At 40.7% G+C, this 13005-nt stretch overlaps 1 protein-coding gene across 26 annotated transcripts in view; it reads right to left on the reverse strand.

The window, feature by feature from the left end:
* LOC115143988 (transcription factor 7-like 2) overlaps positions 1-12628 on the reverse strand; it is a 103551-nt gene extending 90923 nt beyond the window's left edge. For 4 of the 26 annotated variants that reach the window (XM_065002411.1, XM_029684527.2, XM_065002414.1 and 1 more), the window contains exons 1-3: positions 11987-12615; positions 11775-11841; positions 11509-11633 (exon numbers count right to left, since the gene is read on the reverse strand). In XM_065002411.1, coding sequence (XP_064858483.1) covers positions 11509-11633; positions 11775-11841; positions 11987-12175 — 381 coding nt within the window. In that variant the 5' untranslated portion in view covers positions 12176-12615. Of the gene's footprint in view, positions 1-11508; positions 11634-11774; positions 11842-11986 lie in introns of all 26 variants that reach the window. The other 22 variants (XM_029684530.2, XM_029684521.2, XM_029684526.2 and 19 more) reach the window with 11 other exon arrangements.
* Between the last annotated feature and the right edge of the window lie 377 nt (positions 12629-13005).

Consider the following 13005-nt stretch of genomic DNA (forward strand, 5'->3'; position numbering starts at 1 on the left):
TGAACTTCCTGATTTGGCCTTGGAACTTCCTGATTTCGCCAATTACCATCAGCCGAATGGTGTGCGTCTGTGGCAAAGTTGGTTTGACATTTGATAGCCTACCTCTGGGGCTAGATAGGGACTCTGGGGATAGATAGGGACTGTCAATAAATTACACAATTAAATTAAAATCTCATTAAAATCTTTCAATATACAATATACAAAAGTTTGGGATCACTTAGAAATGTCCTTGTTTTTGAAAGAAAATCACATTTTTGGTCCATTAAAATAACATCACAATGATCAAAAATACAGCGTAGACATTGTTAATGTTGGAAATGACTATTGTAGCTGGAAACGGCTGACTTTTGGGGGGAATATCTACATAGGCGTACAGAGGCCCATTATCAGCAACCATCACTCCTGTGTTCCAATGGCACGTTGTAGAAAACCCTTTTGCAATTATGGTAGCACAGCTGAAAACTTGTCCTGATTTAAAGAAGAAATACAACTGGCCTTCTTATTAAGAAGGCCAGTTTTATTGCTTCTTTAACCAGGACAACAGTTTTCAGCTGTGCTAACATAATTGCAAAAGGGTTTTCTAATGATCAATTAGCCTTTTAAAATGATAAACTTGGATTAGCTAACACAACGTGCCGTTGGAACACAGGAGTGATAGTTGCTGATAATGGGCCTCCGTACGCCCATGTAGATATTCCATAAAAAAATCTGCCATTTCCAGCTACAATAGTCCTTTACAACACGAATAATGTCTACACTGTATTTCTGATAAATTTGATGTTATTTTAATGGACAAAAAATGTGCTTTCCTTTCAAAAACAAGGACATTTCTAAGTGGCCCAAAACTTTTGAACAGTAGTGTATAGTTGTTTGAGGGTTTTTAGTCATTGAAATATTGAGTTATAATTATTTAAAAATAATGTCCCATGTACATGGTGTAATTTACTGCTGGTCCCTAACTAGCCCCATAGGGATATCGATTATCAAACCAAATTGACCATGGGAATTACGATCGGTTCACGTGCAGCTGAGCTCCGAATTGATGATTACTTGGGTGCTGCCAGCTGTGGTCATGATTGAAATAAACCCAACCCAAGGAAAACTCTTACGGTACCCTTCATTCCGCAACATACAATTTTTTCCTTTCATCTAGCAAATCCCTGTTTTTTGGACAAGACTGAATTTATGACCAAAATTATCAATGATTAAATTCAAAACGAGAAGTTGGTTTTGAAGGGCAATCGCCCGTGAAGAGAACAGTGAGAAGGAGATAGCGTGCCTGGAGTAAACATCGGAATCCATGCTGTAATTGTAACTTAATTGTAAACTCCCCTGAGTTCACTGAGAGTATCAGCGTCAAGCTGGGTCAGGGGGGGTATAATTGAGTTGTAGTCCAACAACAGCTAGGCCTACAACTGACACCACTGTAGCCACTTTGAAACATTCTACTATTACTACTACTAGTGCTAGCACTTCTTTATCCATAATATATTTACGCTATATAGTGAGCTTGTCACCACTGTTGCTTGTATGAAAAGTACTCCAGTAGTATACCACTAGTAATGGGGGGGATGTGAGGTCAGGGGTCCAGGCTGAGTGCTGGGGCAGTGGACTGGACCTGATTGAGCGCTGCAGTCTCTGGTATGGAGATGCTGCCGGTGCTCACTCTACCGCCCAGCGGACCACAGCCTCTTTCCCCGCCTCATTTGCACAGCAATCCTGCTTTTCTGCACTCAGTGTATCTTTTTGTCATTTCCCTGCTGAGGGTCCATTTGTATTATCTGCTGAAATGGCAGGCAGAGGGAGAAGGAGGTAGGGAGGTGAAAGGGGGGTCTGGTCCCAAGGAGACTGTGTTTCTTTACAGCAGTGAATCTCAACGGCAACCTCCCCCTGCACACACACAGACTGACACTCAGGCCCAACTCCCCTCCATGACTAATGTGCCCGACACTCATACATCACCCGTAAATTGGCCAAATGAATTAACCACGGCCCCTGTGTAGTGTTACAGACTTTAAATGGATTTTCCCCTCTCCAGGTCTGCCCAATAATTGCATTTATCCATCTTGTTGAAGCGCAGTTTACACACTTGCTAACATCATGCCAATCCCGGCTACATTTTCCGCTCCAATGGTGGGAGATTTGTCATTGGATCATAACAGGTAATTCAAACAACAATTAGTTTGATGACTCAACCATATGTCAATGTCTGGCTGCCCAGTAGGCAAGGCCTTGGTGGAGCAAAGGGCCCTTCTATCAGTCTGTCTGTCTCAACCCCACCCTTTCTCAACTCTCCCCTGTTTTCTGAGATAAAATACAGTCTTGTATTTATTTAATATCAATCATGCAAACCTCCAGGTTGAAGCAACCCATGGCTGTGGTACCTAAGAACTAAATGAGGCCTGTAGGCAACCATGCAAACACACAGAGACAGACAAACGAGGCTATGGCTGTGAACACTGGTGTGGGTGGGGGTCATCGCTACACTTGTGTAGTGTTTGAACAGTAGTGCATTAGACACTCTGGGGCCCACAGGACAATTCAGCTATGTAAACACAGAGGAACTTCCTTCCCTCCGGTCCTTCAGGCCTGCACTAAGACGACCCACTGTTTAAACAGCAGAGAATTCCTCCGCCCGCCTGGCCCTACCAGAGCAGCTGCTCTCCACTGAGGCCTCAGTGCAGGACAGACCAGAGACAGGCTCAGTGTTTAGTCAAAGTGCTCAGGGTAATCCTCCAAAGACAAATAAATATGTACAGACAGACAGAATCTGGACTGAATTGACAATAAAGACTTAGCATGGCCATAAAAGGTGTATTATATTTTTTTACCTCGACTGTAATGTCTGAATGGGTTTTATTTGTTCACAGAAATTATAGACTAGTCACATGGGCAAAGGCAGATTAGCTAACCAGAAGATCAAGAGTTAAAACTGGGAAAATATTCCATCCTGAAATCTTGCCACTCAACATCACCTGTTATGACAACGCCAGTAATATATCTTTATTGATATTTGAAGAATGCTCGACGCATAAAGATACCGGGGCAGTAAATGGTAAGATAAAAAATAAGATGGGGGGGGTAAAGAAACTCCTCGTTCTAAAGGGCACCGTGACAGACGTCACAGAAGCCGGTCACATGATCTTCACCTGTCACCCTCGCAAGATGGACAATCCAGACCCCTTAGTATACTTTCAATATTTTATTAATCACTTAAGTTCAAAGATCTTCATATTTGTTTTCTATAATTATTATGTATAAATCGTTTCAGTTGACTGTCAATCAAACCTGTTATAATACTGTACTAGGCCTAATCTAGAAAATCATCTTTTACTTTCATCCTTTTCCCTGTAGATATTTATCTTAGTACTATATTACTTGCTAACACCATGAACAACAGGTCATTATTTCAACCCATACCTTGGGATGCTGAATTCAATTGTTTTCTACTTCAACAGTGATACATTTCTTCTGCTTGTCAGTTGATTTGGTCCTCATTCCACATCAGTCCCCTCTGGCTGACAGCGAAGGCCACTCATCCCACCTCGGGCCAGTTGTCCAAACAGACACTCAATTCACTTTGACCCCTTGGGGAGCCAATTGACAATTCACTCAGTACTGGGAGTCAATTTCTTCACTTTTGGAATTGACCCCAAACACTGCTGACACCATTCCTCAGTTGAGAGTAGAATGCATTAGGGGCATTTAAACCTATGCTTTTCATACAAACAGCCCTCCCACCCACTCACACACACACACAGACCACAACATACAATATCCCACAACAGTGTCAGATGTGGTATTCAATCTACTCTACTGCCTACTAAGAACACAACATAGCATGTGCCCATGTGACCAGCAATTCTCATGAAATGTTATCTAATGTACACAAAGTGACAGCTGTCTATTTTAAGGGGTAGGCTAATATTATTTTATGTAAATAGATTTCTAACGGGCAGCTAAAGAGCTGACACTGGAAATGTTCTCTTAATCTATTTTTTCCGGACATTGTTGCACAGACCCGTAAAATCTCTCACTATTCCACAGTGTGTGCAAAGGGCTTACATTTCATTAGCCTTGTGCATTTTTACATACAGTAATCTCTGAAACATTTTGTTCTAAATCCTACAATAATCTGGAGATTAGTAGATACATTTCTTCTGCTTTGGCTCTAAAGCTCCCTCACCTTTTCAAGCAGTTATAAATCCAGCACTTTTAACGGCAAACAAGCAGACAATCACCTCATTAGTGCGCTCCCATACACACACAAACCACTCCGCAGAGCTTATCCTCCTGCAATTAAAAATTGAATTAGAAGATTTAAAAAAGACATGGTTCTCCATGATGTGTTTGACATATTACAAAACGGTCCCTCGCATCTGAAAGGTTTTTGTCCAGATTATTTGAACAAAGGGAAAGTTCCAGAATTCAAATGTGCATTCACAAACTAGACAGACAGGATACCAAAATTATCTATGCTCCTTACAAATCCAGAAATCCTTGACATTTGTGAATATCTGAAATACAGCAGATAATCACCATAATAGGACACTCGTCAGACTGCTGCATCTTTTTATGCAGGATTTAATATTGTAATGACAATGTCTTAATATATGCCATCTATTTTCCCTTTGAAGTTTAAAATAGACGGGTAGGTTCACTGTAGCTTATAACAATGGTGAGATGGTATAGGGAAGATTAAGTGCTATAGGGTGGTGGTTCACATATTTTCACCAAACATTGCAGGTGATGATTCATAATCACTTCTCCCAAAAACACTAAGCTCTCCTGAGTGAGATTTCCACACAGTGGAACAATCTAGAGCAATCTGACACATCCATACAAGCCTGGCCTACTACAGGTGTTCCCTGCACATTGGCATGGCTAGTCATTATACAGTCCAACATGATCTTTAAGAGCTATGATAAAGTTACACACCCCCAATGGAAAACTCAAGCACTTTTATCTCTCATCATAATAGGGTTAGAGGAGCAGCTCCTTTCCCAACAGAAAGCATGTCAGCCTCCCTGCACTTTGACCCTCCCCAAACACACTCCAATCCAAACAAGCCCAGCACCACCAAATTCCTCCACCATCAAACAATCCACTCACTCGATGACGCTTTTGGGGTCGACATTTTGATAACGAGGCATGGAAACAGGTGGAGAAGTGGCCAGAATCATTAAGAGGAAAAGCCACACACATGGCCTGTCCACATCAACTGTGGCAATAAACTCGTCCCAACCCCCCCTTCTCTTAGTCTTGCTGTTTTTTTGGAGGGGAAGATAAATGTGAGGCCTGGGGGCACTATTGTTTAGAGATCGAACCAGGAACTGTCGCTGTTCTCATTGCCCCGGCATTTACAGAAATTATGCGCCCTATTCAGACCACACACACACGTCGCTGGACGAATTTCCCGCTTTTCTTAAACCCCACATTCTCTCCCACTCTGCTAAACTCCTTTCGCTGCTGGAGACTCACGGCATAATGAATGAATGGGCTTACAGAAATATGCACACTCAGATGAAAAATAAATATACCTAGTCTTAAATTGAACAAATAAAAGTATCAATAATTATTTACCTAAAAAACATACAGTAACATATCTTACATATGCATTTAAAAAATGCTACATAAACAGTTTTTCACTATAAAAGGTCATTGGTCTAATTATCCTTAAACAGGCAATCAATACTACAGAGCTACATCTTATCTTTCTACTGAATGCAGTGCAAAAGCACAGCTCTATTGTAAAGGAATACAAACCCCTGCTAGCACCTGCTCTAAACTATATTGATCCCATAATTGATGGAAAGAGAAAACAACTTTGAGCTTCAGTAGAATTATAGAATAAAAGGATGAGATTGTCTATCAGTATCATCTAAGGAGTCATTGCCTGCAAGGTAAACCTTGACATCTCGACTAGCAGTCCAGGGCTAACGCAACCAACACTCCCAACACGTGCGTTTGTATTGGAACACTTGATAGATATAAAGACAATAGAGCAAAGAATCCTAAGAACTGCCTCTTGAAATTCAAGGAACATCCATGCATCTTACATACTTCGGATCTAGGGAGCATAGTACATGGAACATAAAACGTGAGTGCACACTGCATGCACATACTATGCCGCACACATATGGTACATAGATGCAAATGCAAACACACAAATAGGATATAATTTGATTTCCATGTTTCAGGGAGCCCCAAGTCCTGTGGGCCGGCAGTAAGACTATATTTAACAGATGACAAAAGTTGCATTCCAGATGTACAGTGAGATCTTTGTGTTGAGCTTTATGGAAATGCATGGGAGAGAGAGAAAATGAGAGAGGGGGTGAGTGGAGGGGAAGGAGAAGAGGGGGCACCAGTGCACAGCTGCTAAGCCAATGCTGTTTTTTGAGACAGAATAGCATAAAGCAGTGTGGCCCAGTGATAGGGAATTGGAAGGTTGGGGGGGGGTTAGTTGTTGCAGTATGGGGGAAAGTGTATTTGTCAGTAGTCTATGCAATGTGCCTTCCCAGCCACAGTTCTATTGAGGAAGAAAAGTTAGATATTTCAGTTATAGGCCTATTTTTATTTTAAAAATGTGCATTCAGCACAACACACATTTGAAATTGAACATGAGATTAGTAGTTCTATTACCCAAAGCTCAATTGCATAGGTTTGATAAATAAATTAAACAAAACCAGGGTTGATTGTGCAGTTGGGCATAAACTACACCAAAAAACTCTGTTCACTACCACCAGGGAACTACTCCCATCACAGTATTTAAAAAACCTCATTAAAAACACACCCATAAACATGTTGGACTGACTGATTTTGTTGTGTGTCGTTTCAAACGAACTGACCGAGAGCCATTTTTGTATGGTTTCACAGCTTAGCCTGCCAACATCATCAGCATAAGACAATTAAGTCCTGCCAGTGAAAGAAAAAAATATCAGTAAATATTTACATCGCAAATCTTTACCAGTCATTCACTAGGCGCTAACAAAACCTTACTGTACTCTCCCTCTCTCCCCCTCCTTCCCCTCTCTCTTTCTCTTTCTTTCTCTACATCTGCGATTCATTGACTTTATAATTTACCACATGTCGAGATGGGAGAGGTCGAGCCTCCATCTGAATCACGACACAAATATGCAAGTGATTTATTGTTTTAAAAACTGTGGGCCGATTTAGTGCAACTCCACTTTTCCTGAGCATTACTCCTATTGGCAGACCATGAACAATTACAGTTTGGACTAATTAAGCTTGGAGAATGTGCAGTGCGCCGCTAATGTCTAGCAGGCCTCGATTTTAGTTTAATGGTGCCAAACTTTACTTCCCAACTTTACTCCCTCAAATCCAAAACAGATTGCACTTTTTATGGGTGTTTATCAAGCTCAAGAAAAATAAGGACCTTTTATTTTCCTTGCATGGGATGAGAAAAATAAAGAAGTGGAAGGGGGGTGAGAAAGAAGAGAAAAGATAGTGGGAAAAAGAGGGCATGAGGGGGAAAGAGAGCGTGTCCTTCACAGCCTAAAAAAAATGTGGAGTGCATTTTGCGAGGAAAGACTAAATGTGGACGCGTAGTGCCATGAACCCCCTGCGGATTGCAATTAAGCCCTATTAACATGTAAAGCCAATTTGATAAGGTGTGGGTCTATCCCCTAAATCCGCATTAAGATATCTTTCCTCACCTCGCAGGGACAAGCCATTCAGAGCTGTACCAGAACACACATAATCCATATGATATACTAGTGTTATGCATATTCTGCTAACATGTTTAAAAAGATACTGTATGTGTCAATTATACCATTTTGGCCATACCAGTACATCTACATACACACAAAGGATTACACTATGTATTACATTTGGGCTAATGTACAAATAACACTGCTGATCTGATCTTGCCACAAATCCAACATTCCCTCCCAAAAATGTCAAAATTGTGTAAGTCATTAATTGTGAAGGCAAGCACCATTCATTTTTAAATAGGTGGGTCTACCGCAATAGAAGAGATACTGCTGCAACAATACAAGTGAAACAAAGAAAATAGGAAAAAGGCTATTGTTTCAATCATACAATGCCTCTTGCCAAGCTTCCTGTGGAATCGCCACGGGTTTCGAGAGTGTCTTTATTTCACTCTAAATAGACCAGGGGATGCTGGGTGTTGCGTTCTCGCTCCCTCTCTCTTTTTTGGTTCTTTTTAAAACTACTCATAATTAGACGTTGAAACCCAAAACCAAAAACCCCAGCCAAAAGTCTCCAGGCCCCAGGAATTATGGGGCCAGGGGTGGCGTCAAATATCTGAACATTCATAAGTCTGAGGCAGTAAATAAACCCGGCGGATTTACAGCCCTGCAGCCCTATGCCAGAGTGCTGGCCGCCCTGCCCCCGCTCCCTCTCTTTCCTCTCTGCATACCTGTTGAGGTGTGATGTTAGCCAGCAGCACTGAAGTTAACCCGTCGCCTTTTCAGAAAGCCCCATGTTAGCATGAGCATCTGCACAATCGCAGAGAGAGAGAGAGGTGCAAGGAACAGCATGGCACCCGGAGTTAGCTGGCCAGGCCACTTCACCAATTCAACCTGTTCCCACTGAACCAGCAGGCCTTTGTGTGAGGTTGAGAAAGGAGGGAGAAGAAGGAATGGAAGGACGAGGGGAAGAAGAGGGCAGGAGGCCTAACATCCTGGGCATAACGTCATGTCAAATTGCTAAATTATCCCAAATTGTACAGCTTTTTAGATTTAGGTGGTTGGAAAAAACAAACTCACGCTCGTTATAGCTGTCTGAGGTCAGACAGATTATAGTAACCTCCACACATTCAAACACACACACACACACACAGACTCACACACAAAAAAAGACATGCAGTAACGGAATCACAGGAAGCATGGAAAGGCATGCCCAAAATGTCAAGATCATGGCCAGTTGGCAAAAAAAAAGAGAAATCAAGTGGCAAGGCTGTAACATCACTAACATCACAATCATATCACATTGGGCCATTATATGTCCAAAAGTATGGAAACAACAAAAAAAGATTGCACGCATGCCAAATCATGAATTCCAAAATAATAGTACTGAACCGTCTGTACCAATGAGACCCAAAATTGATCAAATGAGAAAATTGGATTGAGGAGAAAAAGCAACCGACAAAGCCTGCTTTATCAAAGAACCACACAACAATGGAGTGAGCTAGCCATTTCTAATCACAGACACAGTACCAGTTATATTCTGTAGCCTTCCTTACTAGTTAGGGAGGAAGACAGATAATCAATGCCCAGGTGAATTATTGATGCTATACATTTATGAATACAACAGCCACACAAAAAAAAACACTAATGGGTGGACACACACGGTGCTAAATGTAACCGACCTGAGAGGAGGGTTGGGTTAGTGCACTAGGTAAACCATCATAAGCCAAAAAGGTATGATGTGATCTTGAATAAAGCTGTACTGAACATTTATAGTGCATTTGATCACGTTTGCAACGTCTCCTTGCATTGTAAACCAATTAAACACGGATCACTGGGTTTTTCTAAAATGTTATTTTTGCAGATGATCTTATCTTGCATACAGGGAGGTGGTGGAGTATGGAGTAGACAGAATGACGGAATGACAGTGTGTAACAAAACTGATCAAATAGGCTACTATGAAAACCTTCCAAGTTTGAATTACCTCTGACAACCACTGAACTAATGGGCATAAGGAGGTAGACTGTACACAGACCTGATATCAGATTTGAGACATGTACAGCAGCATCTTCTTACACTGCAAGGGCATTCCATGACTTTGCTCATATCAGTTTGGTATATAAGCATCTAATGTGGAAGTTATGTGCGCAAGCACTGGACCTGGCACTATAGTGAACATGTGCAAAAAGAAAATAACCCATTGAAACAAATAGCCAGCTAAAACCCAGTGTGGGTGTGTGCACTGATGGGAATAAAGGATGACTAGTCCTGCAAATGCACCAGTGTTGTGAACATGAGGGACACACTACTGCGTAATAATGGTAAAGAATGTCAAACGGTCACAAATATGCACAAGACACACATTTAATAAAAACACCAAATCATAAAATATACAAATAGCAAGATAATTCGGTAAGATGTAAATAAAGTGCCATATATGTGCAATTATTTTGTAGACATGTTATAAGACATGCTTAAAATACTTACATGTGTCAGACAGAAAAGGGTGCATTACATTGTCTATCACATGTGTGTTCATTTTCAAGGTGTGTGTGGTGCACTAAATTGAGGAAACAAATATCAGTTTCATTACCCAGAGGTATATGTGGGGGTAAGATCATATTTCCTAATGCCTGGTCTTTGCCTTAACCTTGTAAGATGAGATGACAGGTCCTAAAGCAATGACTTGTAATTGCAACCATTAATTTTCTTTTTTTTTAAGGTTTAGAAAATTATCCGACCTAAGCATTGCTATTGCCCAGTGGGACTAGGAGGTGGCGAGTAAATGAGTAAGTATGCATAATTATAGCTGAGCTGATTGCCTCTAATAAATAACATGAATTTATTTATAAATAACATTTTACATGGCACATGCTTTTAAGAGCGATGGTTTACCCATTACAGGCTAGCGTGGTATACATGGGCTACAACATGTAAAAATCAAACAATTTCCAGCCTATAAATAAATGATTTCAAATGTATTTAAATGTTTGAGGTAAAAATATTAATGTCTGCATATTCAAAGTAACTGTCAATGACAGGCCTCTTTCAGCTAATGTCAATGCAGTTTGACAAATGCAAATTACATAAATAAACTAATTAACACATTGGCTTTGTTTTTATAAGGTCCTTTCTCAATGCTTTTCTGAGTTTCCTGTATGTTGATATATTTATAGAAACTTGTGTTAGGTGTTATTATACTGCCCTAGGATTTAAAAAAAAGTTTAAATGGGTCATGTGTTTTAAGCGTTAAAGAAAAAAAACGTTTTCAATGAGGTTGTAGCGAACATAGCGAAGGCTCAGTATAACATTATATTAGGGGGCGGTATGAAATCAAAGCCAGAGATAGCCTAACAAACACTCACATAATAATACAGTAATAATAATAATAACAATAACAATGCTAATAATAATAACAATAATAATAATAAAATCAAGAAGAGGCAGCATAATGATAATAAATTTCAATTGTCCACTATAAACTGCTATGTTATTATTGAGTACTATTGAGTATATTTTGTACTATAATTTGATCACAGGTGTACAAAAAATAGAATATTCATCATGTGCGCATGACCTTGCATACCATTTGTTTTCTTTGAGGTGATGGAAATGAATTGATTATCCCTATTCCTAGAATGCTACAGAGAAACATGCAGGCACACTGTTGCAAGCGACATGCATGCCATTGTACAGTTCATGAAAAGTTGCGAAACTTCTGTCTACATTTAACAGCTAAACACACCTAGCTGTGGGTGTCAATGCGCGTTTGTTCAAGGCTACGTGGGTCGTGTGTGTCCATTAATGTACGCACATCGGTGTAAATAAATGAACTTACTGTGCGAGCTGTTGGAGAAAGTGATCCATTCGGAAGGTACGGGCTTGTAAGATCGGGGATCATTATAAATGGATAGCCCGGGTACGGTGGGCTCTTGAACAGCCCTCCATCTTGCCTTTTCGCAGCTAACATGGCGGGGGGAAAGAAGAAAAACTTTTATAAGTGCCTTGACAACTTTTATACATCTGAGATTTTAGAAGAAACCCACTCGGTACGCTCATATGCCATTGTGTACAAATCTAAGAGACAGACAAGCAGAAACTCACCCTCCTCTAAACTTTCTCTTGTTTTGTCTCTGAAAGTTTCAGACCTAGGCGGAGGCCGTCTTTCCGCCTTGAAAAACAACGAAACACAGGGGTTGCATTAAAGAAAAACAGGGAAATCATTAATTTTATATACCGTGGTTGCACATTTCGCGCACAATAAGTAAATGTTTGTAAACTACCAATGCCCAATGGATTCCGATTATTTCACTTACCTCCGAATCTGACGAGCTGTTTTGATTTGTTTCTGATTCATTTACAAGAGAAGATTTGACATCTGCTAAATCCCTTTCTGCCGATAAATTCTCCGAAATTTTTTCATCCTGCTCCCCTTCGTCTTTGAAGGAAATCATTTCATCGTTCGCACCCAAATCGTCCCCTCCACCGCCGTTGAGCTGCGGCATTTTCCCGAGCAATTTTGGGGGGCAAAAACACAAAGTTTTAAACCCTTGATCTTGGTGATCTAGAATCCGAGTTAAAGTTTAGAGTCTGTATTGGCGTTTTCCAAGCACTGGCGGTTTATACAAACTAAAAAGAGGGGAACCTTGGCAGAAAAAGAAGCCGGAGATGGAGCTGAGCCGCTCGGATTGAGTGAGTTGAAGTTGGTCGGAGTGGTTTTCAGTTCAAAGGCGGCGCTGATTGACAGATAGAGAGGGATGGAAATAGAGAGAGTCTGGATTCAGGATTATTGACAGGGAGAAACACACAAGAAACTAATGAGATTCAAAAAAGGGAGGGACTTGAAGTGACGTTTTCATAAATAGGGAGAGAGAAAAAGGCTGGAGGAAGACGACGGACGAGTGTGCAGTTCGAAAAGCGGGTGAGGAAAAGGCAATTTTGGTGAGGAGCGCGGGACAGTGAAGCGCCCCTGTTTGCTTTTGTGCTGTTATAGCAAAATATGCGAAAGTCTGGAGTTACTTGTAAATACGGATTCAATATATGGGCGGTCTCCCGCTGAAAATGAGTAGAGAGCACTTCCTTATTTTCTACAGTTTCAATGTAGCAATTTTGAAAAGTCACGACATAGGGGCCAAAAGTTTACCGCGCATGCTTTCCAGAATGAACTTGAATAAGCCTATATCCCATCAACATTTGCTTCGGGTAGGCTATGAAGCAGTATGAATACCATTTTGATCACTATGACAGCTTGAAGCCTTTCCTTCTTTTTTCTTTAACCCTTTTAAAGCAAGCTATAATATATGTCAATTATATTGGACATTTTGTTGTACATTTC

The sequence above is a fragment of the Oncorhynchus nerka genome, linkage group LG16 (assembly GCF_034236695.1).
Source record: "Oncorhynchus nerka isolate Pitt River linkage group LG16, Oner_Uvic_2.0, whole genome shotgun sequence".
In the NCBI taxonomy this organism is placed as follows: Eukaryota; Metazoa; Chordata; class Actinopteri; order Salmoniformes; family Salmonidae; genus Oncorhynchus; species Oncorhynchus nerka.